The sequence below is a fragment of the Siphateles boraxobius genome, unplaced genomic scaffold, assembly GCF_051911475.1.
Source record: "Siphateles boraxobius isolate OS27281-9 unplaced genomic scaffold, OSU_SipBor_1 20, whole genome shotgun sequence".
Classification (NCBI taxonomy): Eukaryota; Metazoa; Chordata; class Actinopteri; order Cypriniformes; family Leuciscidae; genus Siphateles; species Siphateles boraxobius.
This window is the reverse complement of record NW_027508811.1, coordinates 20216011-20241243: the sequence shown is the minus strand read 5'-3', so window position 1 is coordinate 20241243 and position 25233 is coordinate 20216011. Positions and strand designations below refer to the sequence as shown.

Below are 25233 nucleotides of genomic sequence, written 5' to 3'. Positions count from 1 at the left end.
AATAAAGTTGATTTTCTAACTTGGCCTACATGCATGTGTGTGTGTGTGTGTGTGTGTGTGTGTGTGTGTGTGTGTGTGTGTGTGTGTGTGTGTGTGTGTGTGTGTGTGTGTGTGTGTGTGTGTGTGTGTGTGCGCGCGCGCACGTGTATATATGTTATATGTTTTATGCATACAAGCTACAATATAGATTGTTTAACAGCAGCTTCACATTAGTAACAAATTCAAATTCTGCTCTAAAGCAGTTCTAACAAGCCAATAAGTGTCAATATTCAGCTCAAGTCAGTTTAGTATTGATTCAATTCAGTTCCATAACTGTGTAAAATTCATCAGTTGTGTATACATACTGTATATACAGTGTGTTTGTGCACATACATGTGGCTGATCAGGCCAAGGTGTGTGTCCCCATCTTGGGGCCCAACTGGGGTCTTTACGCCTGATCCAAAGCCACTGACTGCAGCATTCTCTAATATTTGCTGTTTCTTTGATTGTCTGGTGAAGGACTTGGCCGTGGTTTCCCAGCTCTTTCAGAACCCTGATGGTCCATGTTGGCACAAAGCTCCTAAAGCCAATCACTACCAGACGGACCGATGCTTTCCATCCCTTTTGCTGAGCATCCACTGCCATCTCCGCATACGGAAACCTCTTCCCTCTTCCTCTCATTTGCCTCCTCAGTAGAATCTACCAAATATCTAATCAGCCAATAACATGGCAGCAGCTGCATGTAGACATGCGTCAAGACAATCTGCTGTTCAAACTGAGCATCAGAATCGAGAAGAAAGGAGATCCGAAAAAGAAAAAATATCCAGTGAGGAGCAGTCCTGTGTGAAAAAATGCCTTGATGCCATAGGTCAGAGGAGAATGGCCAGTCTGGTTCGAGCTGATAGAAAGCCACTTGTTACAATCGAGGTCTGCAGAAGAGCGATTCTGAACACAACACGTTAAACTTTAAAAAGATGGGCTATAGGAGCAGAAGATCAAACCGGGTGCCACTCCTGTCAGTTAAGAACAGGAGACTGAGGCTACTAATCACACTGGCTCACCAAAATTGGACAATAGAAGATTCGAAAAACATTGCCCATTCTGAGTCTTGATTTCTACTGTGACTTCTAGGTGGTAGGACCAGAATTTGGCATAAACAACATGAAAGCATGAATTCATCCTGCCTTGAATCAGAGGATCAGGCTGGTGGTTGTTTTCTTGACATACTTTGGGCCACTTAGTACCAATTGAGCATCGTTTAAAGGTGCAATGTGTAAAAAAATTTAGTATCTATTAACAGAAATGCAATATGACATCCATAACTATGTTGTCAGTGGTGTATAAAGAACTTACTTAATAAACCGTAATGTTTTTATTACCTTAGAATGAGACATTTATATATATAGATATATATATTATATATTATATTTATATCTACATAACCACGGGAATCCCCTTCTATGAAGGTCGACATATTGTGACGTCATGTTTCTACCGTAGCCGATAGCGAACAAACAGCGCTACAGAGCGCGTTTCGTCACAACCTTGAAAGAGAAGCAGTAGAAAGCTAGAAGCTAGCCATAAACACCGTGAGTAGTGACTTTTCCCTTGTCAGTGGTGTGAAATATGTAGTTGGATTGTTTCATGTAACTTAGTTCTTCTCCCTCGCTGTGTTATGGCTTTGCTATGTGGGGATAAATGTGCTGCACGTTCGTGAGACAGCTGATTAGTACTCTTGTCATTGACCATAAAACAGTAACGTTACAGGAATCACCAACCCGTCGATCTTGGAAGCATTTTAAGTCGATCGCGAAGAGTTTTCAAAATCAGAGAAAAAAAAGCCTATTGTGTGTAGTAAATGGTGTCTAGGGGATGCGGAGGCGCGCGCGCTGTTATAATCATGCCATTTTTGCCGCACGCACCTTTGGGCTCATGCGGACGCGTCGAGTTTAAACAAGGCTTTACGCTTTAACCAGCTCAGCCACAGTAACAGCTCATATTAGCCAGCTAAACGTTTACTTTCCTGTTAGAAACAATATATAGTTGCATAGTTTCATGCGGTTCTTCTCCCTCGCTGTATTATGGGTTTGCTATGTGGGGGGAAATGTGCTGGTTACGTTTGTGAGACAATCAGCTGATTACTATTATTATATTATATATTAAGACCCTTGATCGTGAGGATCAATAGTAACTGACTATGGCTTTGTAAACTTTATCCATGATGTGGTTTATAATGGTCTGTGGTACAGAAACAGTGACAATGTTACACACTCTTGGCTTACTCTGGCTATTCTCTGCTGTCTCAGACGTCGATATGTTTGTCCAGTTTCAGGCACCATAGCTTCTTCGAAAGGGAGGGGTGAGCAGTGGGCTGAGCCCTCAGTGCAACTTGCAGCCGAACCGCTAGATGTCGCTAAAAATCACACACTGCACCTTTAAAGATTCAGCTAAACACAATAGTCTGGGACCAGGGTTAAGGCTTGTCTGTGAAACCAGGGTTAGTATATGATGGTTTCCACAAAGAAAGAAAAAAAAATCTTAAACACTAAATCAGCATATTAAAATAATTTGTATTAAAGCACCTTTAAACACCACAGCCTACCTGGGTATTGTTGTGGACCATGTCCATCCCTTTATGACCACAGTGTACCCATCTTCTGATACTTCCAGCAGGATAACGTCATGTCACAAACTCAAATCAAATCATCTCAAACTGGTTTCTTGAACATGACAATGAGTTCACTAGACTCAAATGGCCTTCACAGTCACCAGATCTCAATCCAATAGAGCACCTTTGTGATGTGATGGAACGGACAAATCTGTAGGAACTGTGTGATGCTATCATGTCAATATGGACCAAAATCTCGGAAGAGGTTTTCCAGCACCTGGTTGAATCTATGCCAAGAAGAATTAAGGCAAAAGTGGGTCCAGATGCTATGATTTAGTAACCAAGCTATGCATAATTTTTGCCCAATCTGTTTTTTAATGGAAGACAGGGATCTATATAGCTGTTGTAATGTATGGTTGAGGAAAAAGATTTTTGGTAACCATTTGAAAGAAAAAAGACGGCACTTTGTCAGGCTTCATGCAGTTATTATTGATATCACCACAAATATTCAAAACATATAGCACATCACAGCTGAACTTGCTAACATTTTTGTACAAAGAGTAAAAAGGGAACTATGCTTAAGACCCTCCAAAAAGAAAGAAAATCAGTTTTCTGTACAGACAAATAATTTTTATCAGCATCTAAAAGATAGGTATTTCATTTTAAGAATATCTGTCCAAGCATGAGTTCATTACAAAATTTCACTACACTGTCATTCTTTAAATTAAAAAAGAAACGTTTTTCTGTACCCACAAGAACGTTAGGCTACAGAACGCTACCTAAATGGTAGGCAAACAGCAATTCCATCTGGGTAAAAAGAAACTGAAAAGAAAATACAGAAATAACACAGCAACTTTAGTAATCCATGGGTTCTACGATCAGTGATCAGATTAACGATCACAGCCCACTAAAAAACTATAAAGAAAAAAATGTGAATACTTCATCAGAACCACAGGAACCTTTGAATACTTGAATATTTTCACAACACATCCTGGCTGATCTGCTACAATGACAGTCACTCGTGTTTTTTGCTGCGCTCCCTCACAAATTTCAAGATATTCTTGTAACCATGCTCAGCTTTGGATCTCAAGGCCACTAGGTGGAGTCAGTGGCTTTAATGGAGGCTCATAGAGAGCTGGGAGAATTTAAGGGTTCTCCACTGCATCTCTCCAGCCCTTTTAAAAGATCAACATGTTTTATGTCCATGAGTGTATCCCAGAGGGAGCAGGTGAGTCCATGGATGGGCAGCGCTGGTTACAGGATGGCACAGAAGAACTTCTTCTCCCTGAAGGGGTTCTCGGACGCAGGCACAGGAGACAGCAGAGGATCCTCTTTAGCATGGGCTTCGCAGTACGATGTCAAATCTGCTGCTGCTTTGGAGACCTAATGTTGATGCATGTAAACACATACAGTCACCAAACAGTGCTCACTGTATTTTCATTCCTAATCAAGTTAATGCGTTTATTTGGATTCTTATTCTTCTCACCTTAATCCTGTCAATATTGGCCTCCATCTTGAGCTGCTCCACCAGTTTGCGAGCCTGAGCAATGCTAGCAGTGTTGTTGCTGGCCATGAGGCTTCCGGTTCAGGCCTGTTGCACTGACACAGATGGTAGAACAAATTCAGTAAATTTGACAAGACATATATGGATGAAAGAGTTTTCAGTTATGTGTCAGTGTGCATTAACTGTCATCGATATGTGCAAAATAGTTGCTGTTAATGCAGGGGTTTTCAAACGGGGTTCAGGGGGCTGTGAAAAATGTCAAAACTAATAAATAATTCAGATTAAAAAATGACTGAAGTTGACATTATTGCTGTTTCATTCCACTTCCTATACACTGGTCGGAAATTAATTATTGGCAATTTTATTTTATTTTATTGACAGATGCCAAAAGAGGTGTGTAAACTTATATTCCAGATTTCCATTTCCACAAAAACATTAAACAGCACAACCGCTTTCAACATTTATAATAGTAAGTAATGTTTCTTAAGCACCAAATCAGCATATTAGAAATATTTCTGAAATACATATAAAAGATAGTTAAAAAATTGCTCTTTTTTACAGATTGTTTTGATTAAATAAATGCAACCCTTGGTGAGCATAAGAGACTTCTTTCAAAAACATTTAAAAACCTTTCTTAATCCAAACTTTTGAGCAGTAGTCTATTCTCTTTTTTCCACATTATTTTTAATCTATTCTTAGAACATGGTCCCTTCTAAGGGCATGTTTGGTGGTCAATACCATTAAAAAATCAGAAATCCTTGCTCTAGAGTAATGACAGTGATATATCATTGTTTAGGCTGGTTAGATGTGGTTTGTGGTAAACCAGCATGATCTTTTCTTATGAACCTGGTTGTTCAAAAATCACTGATTCTGTACCTTACTTCCTTCCAAACTGTTTATACTCCATATAAGTCTCTCAGAGAAGGCCACAACACAGTTAAAGCAATATAAATATTTTTGCATGTTTGTTTTTTGATTTCCTCACAGTTTTACAGTCATCAATAATGAATTTAATTTAAATGAAATCTATGTATGTATAGAGTTACAGAATAGAAAATAGTAGCTTAGTATAAAAATGATAGAAGTCAATATAGTCCCCACAAAGATAGAAAAAGCAAACACATGTGAGTGTTTCTATATGTATGTAGCTCTGCCATATGGGTATTGATAGCACACTGTGACACACCTGTCATGACTGTGAGCTCAAAGGCCTGTGGTGTATTGGAGTTTTTTATCTCACTAGGCCCTCCTGCAGTGAGGTTAAACACAAAGGCCTGCTGCTGAGAGCAAACAGCAGGGGGCGCTAGACTATCAGCTGTCACACTGACCTCATTCTAGGTAATGAGCCCAACCCAGATCCTGAAAGAGAGCAGAAACTTCTTATCCCTGAACAACGTCTAGCATTATTTACTCCTCACTCACAAGACACACCTTCCCTTGAGTGTTTATATAATGTGAATCTAATTCAATATACAATTGAAAATGAGAGGAAACTCCAACTTGGCCTGAAGGAAACAAGTTCATCACGGCCTATTAACTTTCCACTTGTAAACCAATTAAGCTCGCAAATGTAGTCAGTATCTTGATATCCAAATGTTTATTGACAATGTCCTCAGTCTTATCACATTATCTACTATTATATTTCCTGATATTATTACATTATGATTCAACAGTTAATGTGTTATTTTGTATGCTACTGAAAAAAGCCTTATCAGATAAAGAATGGAATTAGCAACTGTAAATACAGTTGAAAAAAACAAAGGGTTTTGCATTTATTCCACAAAGTAATAAGAATCCAGGCTCCGATTTTATGAGAGGAGCAGCATCTTCATCCTCAGCTCCTAATCTGTTGTAAAGACTGTTTCATTAAACCACAGTGACCACCCCATGCCTCTTTGCAATGGACCTCAGTTGCTAGGCAACTGAGATACAGAGCGATCCGACAGCAATGAAACGTTCCACTCCTAAAATCAAGGATGGAGCTCAGCTCACCAAAGGCAACTTTAGATTGGGGAACCCATACATCTTAAGAGTTCAGAGAGGGGACAGCTTCAGCACTCTGCCTACCTCTGTAAATCAGGCCTAAAGAGACATTTACAGCCAGACAAGGAACATCAACACAAATCCAGGATGGAGCATGTGTTTAAAAGACATTTTAGATTGCAGTCCCTATTCGTCTTCCGGGAGCTCAAAACTTTACCTTATAGGGGGTCAGAGAGAGGAGGGGATTAAGACTCAGGAGGCAAAGGGAGAATGTCAGTGATAGGAAAGAGAACAGTGCCAGACAGTAACTTGAAGAGTGTGTAGCCTGCTGATATACAGTCCATGAGGTACGCAATGAACTAGAGGCTCAGAGATGTGCTAGAGACATCTATCGCCAGTTAACCCATTACTTTGCACCTAATATAGCATGCACATGACATCACCGTTTTCACAAATTAAATTTTTTTGTAGTTTACAAGGAGACAATAACGGTATCGTTTTTTTGTTGTTTTTTTTTACTTGCACTTTAAAACCCGTTTTCAAACGTTTGCGTGTTTAGGCCCCCAAACATTGTTGTGTAAATGGACGGCAAAACGCATTACATGTTTTCAGTTTTTAGTTAAATGGTGTCGTGTAAACAGCCCCTATACCATAAGTCGTCAGGAAAAAATAAGATTTGCTGCCAAATTAATAAAATTTTCCTGATTATCCAAAATTGAAGTATTTTCTCAAAGTTTTTTTTTTCTAAAGTCAGAAATCATGGGATTAATTGCAATTATTTTAGCAGCCCTAGTTTTTAACTGGAAAAAATATATATCTGCATATCATTTTGTGGGGAAAAAATTTAATTCTCCATAAAATTCTATATTCTCTATAAAACTAAAACTATAAAAATAATTAGACTGTTTATTTTCAGTTTAAATATATATATATATATATATATATATATATATATATATATATATATATATATAGATATATATTACTCTTAAAGTGGGTAGGAAAAAAAATCAATTATTAGTTAATTTAGTACAATATATTAATATAAAAGTACAATATGAATGTCACATGTATGTTGGTATCATTGTGTTTTGGTTTGGTTTAGTTGTAGTTCCTGTTTCCTTTGTTCTCATTTTCCTGCCACTAGTTTCTAATTAGTTCACACTTGTTCTCTCTTCTGTTGGTTAGCTTTCCTTGTGTATTTAAGCCCTTGGTTTTGCTCAGTTCCTTGTCTAGTGTTAATGTTGTGCTATAAGGTGTAGTGCTTTGTTTCGCTCTGTGTTTAGTAAAAGTTTAATCATCTTCCTGCGGGCTCTCTTGGATTGCTGCAGCTTAACTGTGACAATGAAAGGCAATTATCAGAATCAGAAAGAAATTTAAATTATACAATTACATCATGTAAACTTTTTTTCATAAAAACATGTTTAAGTTTTGTTCACATAGTATAAATAGCTGCCTTTCTACTTGAAGAAGATCCCCTCACAAGGGGATCATTATATTTGGGGGTCCTAGGCATCGAAAATGTATATTTAGTGGGCCGATCACAGCTAAGCAATACACTGTAACTTCATGCACTCTCTTTGACTTGCAAATTAATATCTCTATTGATTTGTTCATCATAAGACTGTTAGGGGTCTATAAATCGGCATGTATATATTTGAAGAGGTAGGGGGCGCTCATTAAATTTGTATCCCCAGAGAGTGGGCCATATGTGTGCCATTTACCCAAGCCACATTTCTACAGGAAGGCCAGCAGGGAAATGGAAGTGCCACTGCAGGGAGCGTTTGAGAAGTCTCTTATAATGTAACACAACAAGAATAATCAAGGTGTAATATCGATTCTCCCTGGGCTAAAAAGGTTCTTCTTAACAGAACATTATAGAACAGAGCAAAAGTGTGAAAATGGATGCCTTCGGCCTAACTGCAAAAAACACAGCGCTATGAAATTAAGCAAGTATCACTCTCTTACACTAATAGACTATCACATATGTTTTAGCACTGCAGTGGGTGAACAGTAGGCTATTCATATCTGTTCTCTTTTTACATATTTTCTTTCTGGTTCTCTCTTTTATTATACTCCTTATTTTTGACTCTTTTCACCTTCTGCCCGTTTTTGTTTATCTTCAAAAGTGAGTTCACCTCCTGTGGTGTGTCTTCAGCCTCTGTTGAGAAAGGAAGCCATGCAGCTAGAGTCCATATGTTCTATATCCCAGTTGCAGCTCAAGGCCTTTTGCAAGTGTTTGTGTGCATGTGTATGTGTGTGTGTGCATGTGCTGGTTTAAGGGTTTAGAATGTCACACCTTTCCCAGACTGTTTGCAGTGAGTTACATTCGAGACCTGACTGAAGTTTATCTTACGTGCCTATACAAAAGCCCAGCCTGCACAATCGGGAAAAAAAACAACAACACGACTGACTTAAGCGTGATGATAACACATTCAGTTGATCCAAAAGATTCTTTTTGTAAAAATATAGCAGGGTTAAGTAGAAATTTTAAGAGTACAGATTGGTGTATTCACATCCTACCTTCTCTCTTTCTCTTCCTCTGTCTGTCTCTGTCAATGTGATAAATGTGCCAATTACTCTGCTGGAGAAGCTCTGCAGCAGCAGGGAACTCCACTATTGTTAATCATTTCCACCCAGAATGTTCCAGCAACATTTAATCTCTCCACGTCTCCTCGGTCTCAGTAGAAACAGCACCACCAAAACATTTAAACAACATTAGGGATCACCGCAAGTTGGTAGAAAATGAGTCACTCTATTGCTGCAACACTTTGTTTTTGAACAGAATTAACACACTCGCAAGTAGTTTCACTGAAGGTAACATGACTGTGATAACGCAGAAATGAGGAACAGTAGACTCACACTTTAATATAAAACCCTAGTCACATGTCCACCTACGCACAGGTCAAAGCTACCAGCTCACTGCTTGTTTATTGGCACACTTACATTTTTACAAGATGCTTTGGCTGTCTCTTGACAACATTCAAAGAAATAATTATTATTATTTATATTATTGTATGGAAATAATTTATGAAGTTGGTCTCTCTAATGGTTAATGGTAATGAATGTGGTTCTTTTCTTCTGTATTTTGACGTACATTCGAGTAAACGGATTATCGCAAAGGAAAAAAAATGCAGGGTGGGGACTTGGTATAATTCATTGGGTGTTAATTGAATGGAGGCAGACCTGAATGTGAGGCTTGCAGTCAATTGTAAGAAAGGGGTCTTGGTCGGGCAGAGAGGCCATCTTTAACCAATAAAACATTTTAAAAATATACCAGAAAAGCATCTTAGGCTGGATCAAGAAGTTGTGTAACTGAAACAGGGCTTGTCTAACTCTACCACCAACAATATAGTCAATGTGAATTGTGTTCAAACCCAATTTTTCTTCTGTAATGTGGAACACATTTCCATGTGAAATAGGATATTCAACAAGCACAAATGTAGAACAGGCCTTGATTTTATTCATCGTGAATTGAAAAGTCAGCTTACATACATAGGCTACTTGTCACGATGTGGGTTTGTGTCCTGTCATGTTCTTTGGTTCCCTGTCTTGTTCATTAGTTTTCCCAGGTGTTTCTGATTTTCCCACGCCCCCTTGTTATCCTGTTAGCTCGTTTGTCCCTGATTATTTAAGCCCTGTGTTTCTGCCCTGTCTTTGTGAGTTGTTATATGTTCCAGGATTAACGTGAGTGTTGGTTTCCCAGTGTTAAGATTCTTGTTCCGCGTTCTGAGTTTCTGTTTGAGTTTATTTAAATAAAGCGTGTAAACTGCGTTTGGATCCAGCCTCCTATCTGCCTTCACCGCACCGCGTTACAGAACAACTCACCGCAAAATGGAACCAGCAGTTGCTCCAGCAGTCTCTCCCATAGTCGTCAGCAACCGGGCCCTGAGAGAATATCTCTCGGTAATGTTTCAAGTGAACCAGTCCGTCCAAAGCTATGCTAAGGACTTCCTCTCCATTTGCCATCTCGGAACGCTCGATGAAATCCAGCTCATAGGCCTGTTTTCGGAACGGGCTGGATTACCGGACTGCTCGATGGATGCCGAGCATCAATACCGATTGGACTCTGGACCGGTACATTGCTGAGGCTTGCTTCGTGGACTGTTCCATAGCCACGTTCCCGTCCTATCCGGCCGAGCCAGCTCCTCACTGCAGTCTTACCAAACCCGCGACTCACGTATGCCCACTTGAGCCCGTATTCCGCACTGGTCCTGTTGGATTTGCCAATCCGGAGACCGCGGAGGTTCCGCCGGCCGAGCCAAGTGAGTCAAGTGCTGCCGAGTCAAGTGAGTCAAGTGCCGCCGAGCCAGGTGCCGCCGAGCCAAGTGAGTCAAGTGCCGCCGAGTCAAGTGAGTCAAGTGCCGCCGATTCAAGTGAATCCAGTGCCGCCGAGTCAAGTGAATCAAGTGCCGCCGAGTCAAGTGAGTCAAGTGCCGCCGAGTCAAGTGAGTCAAGTGCCGCCGAGTCAAGTGAGTCAAGTGCCGCCGAGTCAAGTGAGTCAAGTGAGTCGAGTTCCAAGTCAAGTGAGTCGAGTTCCAAGTCAAGTGAGTCGAGTTCCAAGTCAAGTGAGTCGAGTTCCAAGTCAAGTGAGTCGAGTTCCAAGTCAAGTGAGTCGAGTTCCAAGTCAAGTGAGTCGAGTTCCAAGTCAAGTGAGTCGAGTTCCAAGTCAAGTGAGTCGAGTTCCAAGTCAAGTGAATCCAGCCAAGTGAAAGTTTCAAGCCCAGTGAAGCGCCGTCGCAGGAGGAGGAGGACTCGTTTTGCTCACCAGGCTCCGGAGGGCGTTCCCAGATGCCTCGCCCTGCCGGCCCCGCCTCTGCGCTTCGCCCTGCCGGCCCCGCCTCTGCGCCTCGCCCTGCCGGCCCCGCCTCTGCGCCTCGCCCTGCCGGCCCCGCCTCTGCGCCTCGCCCTGCCTGCGCCCTTCAAGCTCCGCGAGGGCTTTCCTGAACCCGTGGATTTCCCCAAGTATTTTTTGGGGGGGGGGCCAAGGGTCCGGTGAGTAGACCATGAGGGCTGCGCCGCCATGGTCGTCTGCAGGGGCTTCACCTCCATGGCCGCCATCACGTCCTGCTCCGCCCTGGCCTTCGCCTCGTCCTGCTCCGCCCTGGCCTTCGGCCCAGTCTGGTCCGCCCACGCTCTGCGGCCCAGGCCCGCCTTGCCTAGGTCCAGGTCCCGTTCCCCTGCATGGGCCTGGCCCCCCATCCCTCCCCCAGGACCGCCCTCCTGGACTTTTGTTTGTTTTATTGGGCTTCAGGAGCCGCCCTTAAGGGGGGGGTTATGTCACGATGTGGGTTTGTGTCCTGTCATGTTCTTTGGTTCCCTGTCTTGTTCATTAGTTTTCCCAGGTGTTTCTGATTTTCCCACGCCCCCTTGTTATCCTGTTAACTCGTTTGTCCCTGATTATTTAAGCCCTGTGTTTCTGCCCTGTCTTTGTGAGTTGTTATATGTTCCAGGATTAACGTGAGTGTTGGTTTCCCAGTGTTAAGATTCTTGTTCCGCGTTCTGAGTTTCTGTTTGAGTTTATTTAAATAAAGCGTGTAAACTGCGTTTGGATCCAGCCTCCTATCTGCCTTCACCGCACCGCGTTACACTACTTGAATGAATGCAAGTTTTTTTAACACCCAAGTAGCTATTTATCTATTGGTTAACATTATTCGCTGCATGGCCTAAATAAAAAAATTTTGATGAAAGATTATGAACACAAACCATTTTTTCTAAATACAGAGAATGTCCATTAATAAAGTAAACAGGGTCAATTTTGACTTTAACATAACACCAAACTTAGATAAAAATGTTTGAAAAGGAATAATTAAGTTGATGGGGTTTCACTGCCACTAGTGTTCATTTCAGCTGGAACCTACAGCGAATAGGTATGCTTTTAGAGTTTTGAAGAAAAGAAGTTAGGGGCACAGTTTTTCCAATTATCCAAGGTTGTAACATTTTCCCGGCTGTCACGATCTGTGTGTTTAGTATCATTTTCATGGACCTTTAGTTTGTATTCCTCAGTTACTTGTTTCCTGTGTTTATTTTGTTCCTAGTTTCTTGCCAGACATTATTTGTCATGGACATTCATTCAATCATCACACATGTTTGTTATTTTGTCATCATCATCACTGTGTATTTAAGTTCCTCTTTGTGCTCCATTCAGTTGTCTGGTATTGTTGTGTTATTGTTGCTGTCACGTTGCCTTTCTTTATGTGGATTACTTGAGTTTGTTTTATTTAATAAATCTTTTGTTTTATTGAACCTTTTGAACTATTCATCTTTATCATCTGGACCTAAATGTTACACTCTCCAGGCCTCAGCAGACACCAGCCAGTTTAATAATTTATCCACTGAGCCCCAGATGGTAAAGAGAGAGCGTTTGAATGTGTGAGAGAGTGAAAGAAAGAGACAGATTTATAATGTTTTTCTGGATTCACTCCAGGGGTCCTATAGTAGACACGGACCCTGGCACCAGGGGCCTCATTTATAAAACGTGCGTACGCACAGATTTGAACCTTGGGTGCCAGTCATGAAACGCATCTCTATAGCACACATTTTGTGTATTATGCAATTTATACGTGAAAATTAGTTTTTACGTGCATATGATACGCAGTTTTCACGTACATATGTAACTCACTTTATTGCGCATAATAACCACTTACCCCACACCACTAATCCTACCCAAACACTCACTTACCCTAATCCTACCCAAGGGGTTTACAGTGCGTATCATATGCACTTAAAAACTAATTTTCGCGTATAAATTGCACGATAATCACAAAGCATGCTATAGAGACGCATTTAATGAGATCGGGTCGAGTGTTTCAAAAGTTTGTGTTTTCAGGCCTCAAAACATCGTTGTCGTGCAAATGAATGCCCGAAACGCATAAAAAGTTTTACGGTGTCATGTAAATGGGCCCTAAAATCCATGCCAACATGCAGATTTATAAAAGCGATCTTTGACATGCAAAGTGCTTGCGTCAAATCAGGGTCTAGGCAGACATACACTTTTCCTTGTGGCAGAGAGTCGGAGAAGGCTACTGCAGGTATTTGGAAATCTAAGCAATTTTTGCAGCTCGCCCTTCTCAGCCTAAACGATTTGGATGTTGACTTGGTGCTCATTAATATGCTAATGTAATAATTAGGGTGAGTTTACAAGGCGGAGATCTGAAACCGTTCAGCAGCGCACAATTTCAAGATCATTTGCGATTTTTAAATTTCACATCTGGTAGAGAACCGTAGGCCTAGGCATGTTTTTTCTGCTTACGTTCTCTGAATCACACATTCAAGAAATTACCGTAAGATCAAATGTAGGATGGTTTCTACGCAACATTTTATAAATGAGGCCCCAGATCTCAGGACTCAAACAATGTCCGTCATTCCGTTTCTCCGATGTCTAACATCTGCCACACATTGCAGAGTCTGTCAGCATAATCAAAATCGTCCCATGTAAATTTGACACAGCTTTTCAGCTCTAAACATGAAATGTCTGTGATTCTGTCTGAACGAACTACAGTATACGTATTGCTCTATGGTTTGTTTCCTCTGGTGTCAGGGTCTGTTCTCATGGAAGATTCAGTTTTATAAACATAAGATAGTAGCCTCCCCTCATGTGTTCTGAGTTAGGAAAGCTAGGCAATTCTCCATGAACTTAGTGATAGGCTATCATTCAATATTCAAAATGTCTTCTGACTTTATTTCTTTCATTGTGAGTTCATAAAACACTATACATCTAAACTGAAACTTAAATACATGTAGGTTGAGATCATTTAGGATTATCAAGACTTGTGGTTTTTAACGAAACAGGAGCTTGTGTGTGTTTACAGTGGGATAAAATGACTTCCTGCAGAATCTGCCACTTAGCCAAGAACAACACCCAAGGTTCCTGGAGAGTTAACAATATTCCAAACATCCGGGGCTGCATTCTCTACTTTCAATTCAATTTCAAGTCATGTTTTTAAAATGTACTCGCATGCATAGTTTTTAGTGTCCCCTTATCAATAAATGCAAGGCTTTTTCCTCACTCTGCCACTTTAATCACTGATTCAGAGTTTTCAATTTCACAGAAGATATAAAAGTAGCCATAATGTAATGTATTATACTTTTATAGTTTTATAAACACTTTTAAGTTATAAAAAATAAAATTTTGTTAGTTTTTATATAAAGTGAAATGTTTATTTTTTTATTATAAATTATACATTTGCATTATAATTTCATGTTCATATTTTATTTATTTATTAATATTTGTATTATATTTTGTCAGGTTTTTGTACCAAAAGAAGCATATGCAGGCAGACACTCATATAAAAACATGACTTCAAAAAACTTTCAGCAGTAATCTGAAATAAGGTGGAGAAAATGTGCCTGGTGTGAATATTAGTCAGAGTGGTTGAGTCTACAAACAGAGCATGAAGTCATTTTCTCCTTCATGGGAATCTCTCTCTCTCTCTCTCTCTCTCTCTCTCTCTCTCTCTCTCTCTATCTCTCTCTCTTTCTTTCTCTCTCTCTCTCTCTCTCTCTCTCTCTCTCTCTCTCTCTCTCTCTCTCTCTTGGAAGGGAGTAAAAGAATGAAAGTGTCAGGCTATTTTTTTCTCAGGCAAGAGTGGAAAAATATTAAATGGAAGAAATTTCGTTCCGTTTTTAACAAAGACCTTTGTCTCAGCTTTTCATACTTATACACACCCCTCACACCAATTCACACACACTCTCTCTCTCTCTCTCTCTCTCTCTCTCTCTCTCTCTCTCTCTCTCTCTCTCTCTCTCTCTCTCTCTCTCTCTCTCTCTCTCTCTCTCTCTCTCTCTCTCTCTCTCTCTCTCTCTCTCTCTCTCTCTCTCTCTCTCTCTCTCTCTCTCTCTCTCTCTCTCTCTCTCTCTCTCTCTCTCTCTCTCTCTCTCTCTCTCTCTCTCTCTCTCTCTCTCTCTCTCTCTCTCTCTCTCTCTCTCTCTCTCTCTCTCACACACACACACACACACAAACACACAAACACACATGTTGGTGCAACTATCATTGTGGAAATTCCGTGGGCGCAATGGCTTTTATACTGTACAAAATGTATATTCTATCCCCCTACACTAAACCTACCCAATCCCAGAAAATCTTCTGCATTTTTACATTAATAAAACATCGTTTAGTATGTTTTTTCATTTCACTAAACTACTGTACATTTGTAGGTTATGTACATGGTTTTGTCTTTCAAATATAAACCTTGTTAATATATTTAAATATTTTTATTTTGTTAGAATGTTATACAGAGACAATATTTTTTAAATGTTGCATGTTCATTCTCTCTCTAACCAACCCAGAACAAACTGCCTTAGAAGAAATTCAAACTAAAAAAGTTTTTTTTAAAAAGTATAATTACTCTCTCTCTATATATATAAATATACATACAGATAAATTATTCACATATATCTATGTACCAAATATAACCAACTAATAATTACATATATGTAAATAATTAGCTTTGTGTAATGTATGAACATTTCTTACTGTGATTTTTTTTAATAGTCTTGAATTGATCATATTTGCACAATAAACAATTGTTTTCCAATACATTTTCCAATGTTTGTGTTTGAATGCCAAGCTTTCTTGGATATTATAGTTAATTAAATTAATAACATTTTCGGATATTATAGCAACTTATAAACCTAATAAAAAAATTGTAAAGAAAACTGTTATATGAATATTTTTTTTATGTTTGTGGACACACACACCCATCAGACAATTATCTTATTAAGTACTGGATATCTTCATGATAAAGGTTCAACATTACATAAGATGCTGTGACATCCAGATTGCCTAATAAAGAAAAAAGAAAAAGAAAAAGCCTACCAAACCATCAAGTATGACACGTAAATTCAAAATGTATCTCATCTATTCTGTGCTATCTAACTGTCCGGGTTATGTACTGTTTTATCTGTGTTCGAGTTTTACAATGAGTTGCTTTCCTTTGTTGCTTTTTCCACTTCTAGTTAGTTAGACTTCTAGGTTACTCATTAATTGATTATCGTTTGCACCAGATGTTCATTTAGTTGATTGGTTTGTTCAGTGTATTTAAGCTCGGTGATTCCTTCTGTTCGTAGTCAGTTCTTGTCACGTGTTAACTTGGTTGTTCTGTTCCTGAGTTCTTTTGTTAAAACTAAAATTGCTGCATTTAGTTCCTTTTCTCCTCATCATTTCAAGGATTCTATCACACTAACAAAGTACTATTAAAGCATTCAGATTAGAAACACTAATTTCTATTATTATAATCTTAATCACTGCAAGAATAATTCCATGCAGTGAACACTATTTAATGTATGTGTCCGTCCGCAAGAAAAAAGCACTGTTCTAGAGTCATCATCAGAATTCTCTGGGGACTCCTGGGGGATTCCTCTCAAATATTCAACCCCTTTTCTCCTTCTGCCATTTCTCCATCTCTCTCTTTTCTCTCTTCAGCATCTTCTCCCACCCCTCCCCCATGCTCTCCTCCACTTTCATCCCCCCATCTCCGGCAGCATTTACCCTAAACAGATGCTCTATGCTCTTCATACGTACACCTGACCAAAAAAGGCATTTCTGCTCTACATTACAGTGCGTAAAATTACGAAACCCTTATACGTACTAACAAACACATCCTCTTATAAATCACAAGCAAACATATTCGTCCCCAGAGCAATTTAAGACTGATTTAGACTGACACACATGCAACGGCTGAGGACAAGCCGTGCGTCCATGCAAGACTAGTCAGATAGAACAAACACACCCATCTACACAGTGGAAAAAAACACTAGACATTTGACAATAATCCAGTGCAGGAGTACACTAAAAAAACACACAAGTAAACACACACATATTTGATAAAAAGAGTGATAAAAAAAAGAGTCATTTTTTCTAAATAAATAAAAACATTAAATGAAAATGATATCATTTAGACAGCTTGCCCCACTGACACATGTTCACGCCTGTCTATCTGTACACAAATCTCAGTCTGAGCCTGCATGAAAAAGGTTTTCTACTCACCTCCTTCAGTGTGTGTAGAATCTTAAATAACACAAGAGCAGTATGTAACAGTAGCACACATCCACTCCTTGTTCTGACACTCTGGTACCCACACACACTCACACACACAAACGCTGCTACACTACCCCAGCTGACAGCCTTCCTCTCGCTCCGCCCATCTACTAGTGGAATCGCTCAGGAAGCCAGCTGAAAGCCACTTCCTCTTGCTCCCAAACACTCACAAAGACATTGTTTAAAACGAAAAACAAGATTATTTACCTGCTTCCACCCCAGTCAGACCATAGTGCTGTGATTCTAGTGTGTTGATGCTGATGCACACCAGTGTTATTTCAGCTCTCTGCTCTCCTGTGCATGCATGTGCAGCTCAGCAGAGGTTCTTGCACCGAGCTGACAAGGAGCACAGATAAATATCCACAACTGCCCCTCCCCCAAAGCATGTGTATGTGTGTCTAAAAGAAAGAGAGCGAGAAAACCTCCCACACAAACACACACACACACACACACACACACACACACACACAGTCTGATCTCATGTAATCAAAAGCTTAATCTTCAATCTCACGATATTAGAGCGATAGAAGATTAAAAAAAAGAATTGCAACTGGCAACTCTTCAATAAACACACATACACACAGTATACAGAGGAGGCTGAGGTGACAATGCGTTACAGGATTGCAGATGTGTGTGTGTAACTTTTTGCTATTCTATATTTGGAAATTTAAATAGTTTTCTGTCTGGTGCGTCTCTTGAGACCACTGAGTCCAGGTTGTTCACTTTGGGATCCTCATGTATACGTGTACTGCAAGCTGAGCATTGCTGGTCACCAGCATATGTTGTGTTTTGGATGCTGGTCTTTGGCATGGGAGGCTGCTGTGCTCTTGTCTCCACCAGGCCTAGCTTGCCTAACTAGCTTGAGCAGCTTGACTTTCGTGTTCAGCCAAAGTCCATGCATGGTTAAACAAACTATTCACTGGTGTTCTTGTTCTCCAGCTAGAATAGCATGAAATCAGTATTTTCCAGGATAAACCAGCATGGTGGTCTGAGCTGGTCTTTTCTACGGGAGCCCATTTTAGCAATTACAAAACAAAAATGTAATTGCAACTTTATGTCACAGTGTGACTGTCTTATTTATTTCTTGTAAATGCTAGTTTTGTTAAATTGCAGTGGGTCCATATATCACAATGTTTTGGACTCAAAATCTCTATAGGGGAAAACAGGCTTTATACTTTTCAGAAGGATACAATACCGTTCAAAGGTTTGAAATCTGTATTTTTAAATGTTTCTGAAAGAAGTAGCCTATCTTATTCTCACCAAGGCTGCATTTATTTGATCAAAATACAGTAAAATATTTAAAAATATTTTACCCATTTATAATAACTTTGAAATTTAGAATACATTTTTACCTTTTCAATCATTTTCAATGTTAATATATTTTAAATGTAATTTCTTCCTGTGATGGCAAAGCTGAATTTTCAGCATTATTACTCCAGTCTTCAGTGTCACATGATCCTTTAAAAATCATTCTAATATGATGATTTGCTGCTCAATAAATAATTCTAATTATTATCAATGTTGAAAAGAGTTGTGCTGCTTAATGATGATACATGTTAAGTATTTAGATTCATGCTTTTAAGAAAAATAAAAAGATTAATTCTCAGTAGATGGATCAGTATAATAATTTAAAAACTAATTAAGTAAAAGTGGAGTGATCAGCCATTGTGAGAGGGGTAGAGCGTTTGTTGGGCTGACCAGCTTTAGAGGAATTAATAGAATTAATTTATCAGTGATCTGATTACAGAGATTCATTATGTGAACTAATGGAATCATCTCACGGAGTTAACCCTTCGGATTACTCACTAAAACATAATTACATTAATATTCCCATACATCAACATCGCCACAAAAGACTGCGTTCAGTGCAATAACACATTTTTATTTAGAGTTTAAAGATGCAATTGAGACTGAGAGAGATTGTGCGTATGCCTATGTGTGTGTGCATGATTTCAATTCTAATTTGAAACCATCTGGTGTCTCCAGTAGCTGCTTGCCTGCCCCACTGCCCCATGGGATTACCATGAGGATGTCAGTGAAGCCACTATCACCCTGATCTCAACACAAGCTCCCTACACAAAGATGTTAATCAATCATTTATACTGATATTTTGTTTGTGCACTCAACAAAGACTTAATTTGACATGAAAATTTGTTCTAACGGATAGTGGACAAATAGAAATAACTGCCGCTTTGGCTTTGCATTCAGGTCAGTGATTGGCTGGCTTCATGAACTGAACTAAAATGACAAACTTTTACACTGTAGATCAATATACTTTAAACATATGGAATAGAAGATACAGCACTATTCAAAAGTTTGTGGTAGGTAAGATTGTTAATGGTTTTTTTTTTAAGAAGTCTCTTATGCTCACCAAAGCTGCATTTATTTGATCAAAAATACATAATATTGTGAAATATATTTATGCAATTTAAAATAACTGCTTAGTATGTATTACAATGCAATTTATTCCTGTGATGCAAAGCTGAATTTTCAGCATCATTACTCCGGTCCTCAGTGTCACATGATCCTTCAGAAATCATTCTGCTGATTTGCTGCTCAAGAAAAATTTCTTGGTAACACTTTAGAATACGGTTCCTTCGTTAATGAATAACTACACAAGAACCAATGAGTAACACAATATTAACAATCTAGTAACTATTATTAACTAACAAGAAACTCTGATTAACAAACTAGTAAGTAATAGCGCACAGATGAAAGTGGTAGTTCACTACTAATTAATAACTACTATTTTTTTAATGCTTCCCAGAGAACTACTGAAAAAGTTTATTAACAATCTAGTAACTATTATTAACTAAAAAGAAACTCTGATTAACAAATTAGGAAGTAATAGTGCACAGATGAAAGTCATACTTCATACTTTTATGGGAATTACTAATTATTTGGATCCGTATTCTAAAGTGAAGATCATGGGAACTAACTAGTAATGACTCAAGTGTTACTACATGATCTAGTCATGATTTGTGCAACCAAACACAAAAGTAATTTCAAGCGTTTGAGATTTTTGGTGAACTTTAGTATACTTTTAGAAAATTTCTTTAGAAGTATAGTAACACTTGAGTCAAAACTAGTTAGTTACCATGATCTTCACTTTAGAATACGGATCCAAATAATTAGTAATTCCCATAGAACTATGTAGTAACACTTGAGTCATTACTAGTTCCCATGATTCTTACAGTATGAAAAGCCAATAAAGTGTAGAATCTTCTCACTCACAAGACACACACACACACACACACACACACACACACACACACACACACACACACACACACACACATATATATATATATATATATATATATATATGCTAGGAGACATACATAAAAACAATTTTTTGTGAGGTAAGTTAAATAATAAATTCACTCTATATGGTACTTGGATGGCTGATGACTCAATATGTTCCAGTCATCACCGTGACTCTAGTGATTCAATGCCAGTCCAAAGGAATGCCAGAAAATTGGCCACAGGACAAGTAAGGTCCGACAACTGCATTTAAACATCCATTTCTTTAAAATTATTCAATTGATAAATAGACAGCATAGGCCAATTATTAACAGCTTACATATTGATAATTTAAACAACCTTGTGTATTCGTTTACGGTAGCAGTTCAAATGTTAATGTAGTGCTAGTCATTTATCCTGCATTGGTTATTGATTAGTTTTGTATGAATTATGAAAATTTTCAGTAGTTCTCTGGGAAGCATAAAAGAATATAGTAGTTATTGAACAATTAGCAGTTGGATACACTGCCTGTACAGGTTGCACTCTGCCTATTACCATTTTGCCTGCTAACAGTAGGTCATGATCCGTAGGGTTCTGTACACTGACAATTATGTGGGGAGATGTATGTTGTCGCAGGGTTACAATCGTCTCTCACAGAACTCCAACCCCTCCGCCCACTGTGGGTTAACGTCAGGCTCAAAAATTAGCAATGTATTTACTTTTGGTCGGTGTGACTGCACTCTGCATTCAATTTGTACTGATGTGTGTTTGGGCACATGAACATTTTCTTTTTTTGTTTTGACTAAATATTCACATGACGTTTCTGCATGAACTTGCTCAATGAAAGCTTGAACTTTTTCTCTCTCCACCGATTCATTGGTGATTGGCTGAGGTAATTCCTTGTTATTCACTATTTGCTCAATCACGTTGTATCCAATGATAGGATGACAAAACTCTCTGCCCTTCATTACCAACACAGGTATGACCAGTTCTTTTGTTTTCACTTCATTTGATGCCAACCCAAAAGTCACTTCCATCCACCCATGCATAAGGTATGTCCTGCCCGTTTGCCGCCACAAGGCAGAGTCCTTCAGGCGCATCAATTGCCTCTGCAACATTTCTCAGTCTGATATTTGGCAAGTGTTTGTTTTTACACAGTTCATCCACTATACACACTTGAGATCCTGTATCCCATAATACATCAACAAGCAGGCCTTGGATGTAACACTGTACAAGACATTGCTTCCCTACAAAAGCAGTACCCATAGACATTTTCTCTTTCGATTTCCTTTTTGGCAAGGCAGAATTTATAATGACATTGGAGGACTGATTGCTTCGTTTCTTATCTTCTGTCCCGTGATTAGATTGACATGCTTTAGAGCGGTACAATGTTTGTTTACCAGTCTCACAGTGTCTCAATATGAGGTCAGGGTGGATGGTGCCACCAAATGAACAGCTTTGACGGGACTCTTCCATCGCACTGGTCACTGCCTGTCTCGCGGTCGTGACCTGTCCTCGTTTAAAGAACCATCTCTGTGTGTCATGGGCATCCGTGCTCGACAGCCAGCTGAGAAATGGTCGCTACCACCACACTTGTAACAGTGACTACAGTAGACATCCAATCCACTTTGTTGACATGCAAAGCATTTCCTTACTCGAGTCGCAGGAGGGTGATAGCGTTGTGCTGGGAGCCACTGTGGTACACTGTGGTCGAGGAACTGTCTCTCTCCTCTGGTCATAAGGCTGCCAGTAATATTGAGGTGGGTATTGAGTCTGTGGTGGGGACGGACTAGTTTAAGGAGGGCACTGAGTAGACATGACTTGAGGTTGCTTGATTGACTCTTTAATTTGAGACACCTCTGCACTGAGGTCTTTCAACAGGGCCATACCTGAACGCATTTCCCTCAGCTCACTTAAGATCTGAAGTTCGGTCTTCTCTGGATTGTGCTGAGGTGGTGTTTTCCCTTTATTCTCCATGGTGGTATCACTGGATTGAACTGTGTGTACTTTAGTGGCGCATGGCTGGATGAATTTCTTTTTACTTTGGCGCTCAGCTTCGTGGGCGCACGCCAGATTAACTTTATCAAAGAGTAGTTCGTCACTTACATCAGTTTGTGTCAAATAGGGTTGCAGATCACCTCTAATGCTGTCATTCTGTAGTCCCGTCAGGATAGTGTGGAGAAACATGCTTTGGACTAGCTTTGGATCATACTTCAAACTTGATTCGGCCCCCTGTGATGCAAACAGAATCTTTTGTCTTAAATCCAGACAGCGGACAAGGAAGCTCTGTGGGGTCTCTCTGCTGCTCTGTACCTCTGAGGTAAGTTGTTTATACAGCTCAGTGGCACCCTTTCCTTGGAAATGAGCCCTGAGAATCCGTCTTAATGTGGGCAGTGTAAGGTTTGTCTTTCCCTCTAAGTAGCTACGAAGCTGCATGCCTGGTGCAATTGCTCGGATTACAGCATCAACAATTTCAAGCTCAGAGAAACCTCTGCTCCGTCCATGTTCAATTTGGTGAGCTAGACTTGAGAAGGAGAGTTTGTCTTTTTGCCCAGGTTAACCTATCTGGCCAGATATTTTGAACTCCCTGCTCCATGTTGACATAATTGGTCGTGTTGACGCTGAGTGACAATTTAGGTTGGTAGTTTGTGTGTCTAAGCTTTGCTGTGTGTTTGTGTGGTGTGGGGCACTAACATTCTGCTGTGTGCTTGTAACGTTGTTATGTTTTTGTTCAATTAGTTTTTGCAAAGCTAACTGCAACGTATCAATTTCTTTTTGTAGCTTTTCTTGCTCTGTGACCTGCACTACTGAGTCTACAGTCACTCTCTGAACCGCCTGTGCTGTCTGTTGCTCGGAGGTATTTTCACTCCCCTGTTGAAGTTCACAAATTTTGTCTCTTACACACAACAGTTCTGACATGCCATTATCTTCTAGTTCATCTAACCCCTGCCTTTCAAGATGTCTCACTAGTGCAGAAATGACAAATGAGCGGCTTTTGTCGATAACATGTTCACTCCCTTCAATTTTCAAGAAATCACACAATTTCACAAGGTTTTCTCTTGTGAAATTATTTCTCTCATTATACTTACATATATATTTATTTACTACTATTTATCTACTTATTTATTTACAATTACTTATCTACTTTTGTAACCACCACACTTGTCTATCATCTGACTGAGACAGGAAGAAAGAAGAATAACATGAGATAACATAGAGAGATAAAGAAAGTGATGGTTGGCTGGGAATGAGAGAGAAAGAGAGAGGGGGGGGGGGGCGGAAGGATGTAGTGTGACGAAGTAGCTGATGAAATGGATTTCCCCTCTAGTTGCCATGGCAACAGTGGTAGTGGATGAATGATTTTCAGTACAGTCAGGTAGCTGCGAGGAATAAGCTGAAGAGACCAGGACAGCACAGCTTTAAAGAGAGGTGCAGCAGGATTTTCTTGCTCACTAAAATGTTCATTGTAATTGCTCTCGTTCACCCACTTTGGGACAGACCGCAGTACTATGAGAGACTGTATAATTATGATAGACTTTTTTTCATGAAAGCAACCCACAAACACTGCTTACGCAAACAAAACCCTCAAGATGATGCAGTGACGTCTCCAATGCTCATACAGACATTCTCTTGAAACACTTTGCTAGTATTGGTGCTTCCCAGTAAATGTCTGAGGAACACAATTCACGCAACACCAAACGAATAAAAAGACTGATCACATAATGCACATTTTCCTAGTGGTACTCATATCTATTATGGAAAATAAGAGACAATAAAGACTACAAGTAAAAAAGGGCCAATTTGGCAAGTACTATGTGATTCATTGTATGCCTAAGTTGCATTAGCCTATATTTGTAGTATTAATAATAGTCATCAGTTATCCTCAGTTTCTTCTTTATTCAAACAGTTTTACACATAAAAATAAATATTAATTTTGATATTGATTCATCTCAGCCGTCTAAAAAAGCTGTTTTATTTTACCATGGAGTGGGTTGTTGGTCAATAAAAAAGGTTGTAAAGGTATAAAAGTCTAAAGGTTGCACCTATACAATGGACCAACTGCAATGTGGGTTAAAACCGCAGAGCTTTGAACGTGAGTCTCTGAGAAATATCTTCACTAACATAAGGGTTAACTGGAACTGAAAGTGCTGAAGTATTTTAGACTTGTTGACTTACAATATGTTTTACAAATCTCTTGTTAGTTTAAGTTTAAACGGTACACTCTAGCTAAGCATAAAAACACTGACACTGTTTTTAAAGGGTGACAAGGACAAAATACATTTTCTTCAATTAAAAGTTCACTAAAGGGGAAGGAAAGCAGTGGACAACAAAGCCAAACCAAGATTTAATGGCACAATTTAGTGGCTAACAGCATAAAGTGTGGAGCCCACAACAGCAGTTTTACAAGAAATGGATTGGAAATGCTAGTTTATACAGAAAGAGAGCGTTTAATCATTCTTCCAGTGAGAGAAACAGCAATTGTTTAAACGATTCATGCTTGCTAACAAGCACGTGCCATGTTTAAACAGCTACACAAGTGTTAAAATCGTTAGCGTAAGTATAGCTCACAAGAAAGAACACGGAGGACATCTGCTGGCCAAGATGTGTCACTGCAAAGAGAGGACTATCTACGGTACATTGACTGATTTTTTGCAGAATAGTTAGCACACAATGCATTAGAAGACACACTTCTAAGCAACCCTAAGCAACAAATATGTTATCTATCTATAAAAAATGATACTATAAATTATAATTTAGTTTTTTTTTTAAAGAAGTCTGCCTTCTAATGCAGTGTTTATGTTCTTTTAAATAAAAGTCTATGTATGGTTCAATAGTTTATAGTGTTTGGGAAATGGACACATGAGAATAATTTTGATT

The 25233-nt window shown here is 39.3% G+C and overlaps 1 protein-coding gene across 6 annotated transcripts; it reads right to left on the bottom strand.

Annotated features, from left to right (window-relative positions):
* Positions 1-3051: 3051 nt before the first annotated feature.
* On the bottom strand, positions 3052-17474 carry gng2 (guanine nucleotide binding protein (G protein), gamma 2). 6 transcript variants are annotated; one of them, XM_077237324.1, is made up of 5 exons: positions 8598-9527; positions 8374-8451; positions 8155-8235; positions 4074-4188; positions 3052-3970 (listed from the first exon to the last, which is right to left on the bottom strand). In XM_077237324.1, exons 4-5 carry the CDS (start codon positions 4158-4160, stop codon positions 3842-3844), a joined length of 216 nt encoding a protein of 71 aa, XP_077093439.1. In that variant the 5' UTR covers positions 4161-4188; positions 8155-8235; positions 8374-8451; positions 8598-9527; the 3' UTR covers positions 3052-3841. The 6 variants fall into 6 exon arrangements, with proteins under 6 accessions (XP_077093439.1, XP_077093441.1, XP_077093440.1 ...); XM_077237326.1 differs by lacking the exons at positions 8374-8451; positions 8598-9527 and adding an exon at positions 17320-17474; XM_077237325.1 differs by lacking the exons at positions 8374-8451; positions 8598-9527 and adding an exon at positions 17062-17220.
* Between the last annotated feature and the right edge of the window lie 7759 nt (positions 17475-25233).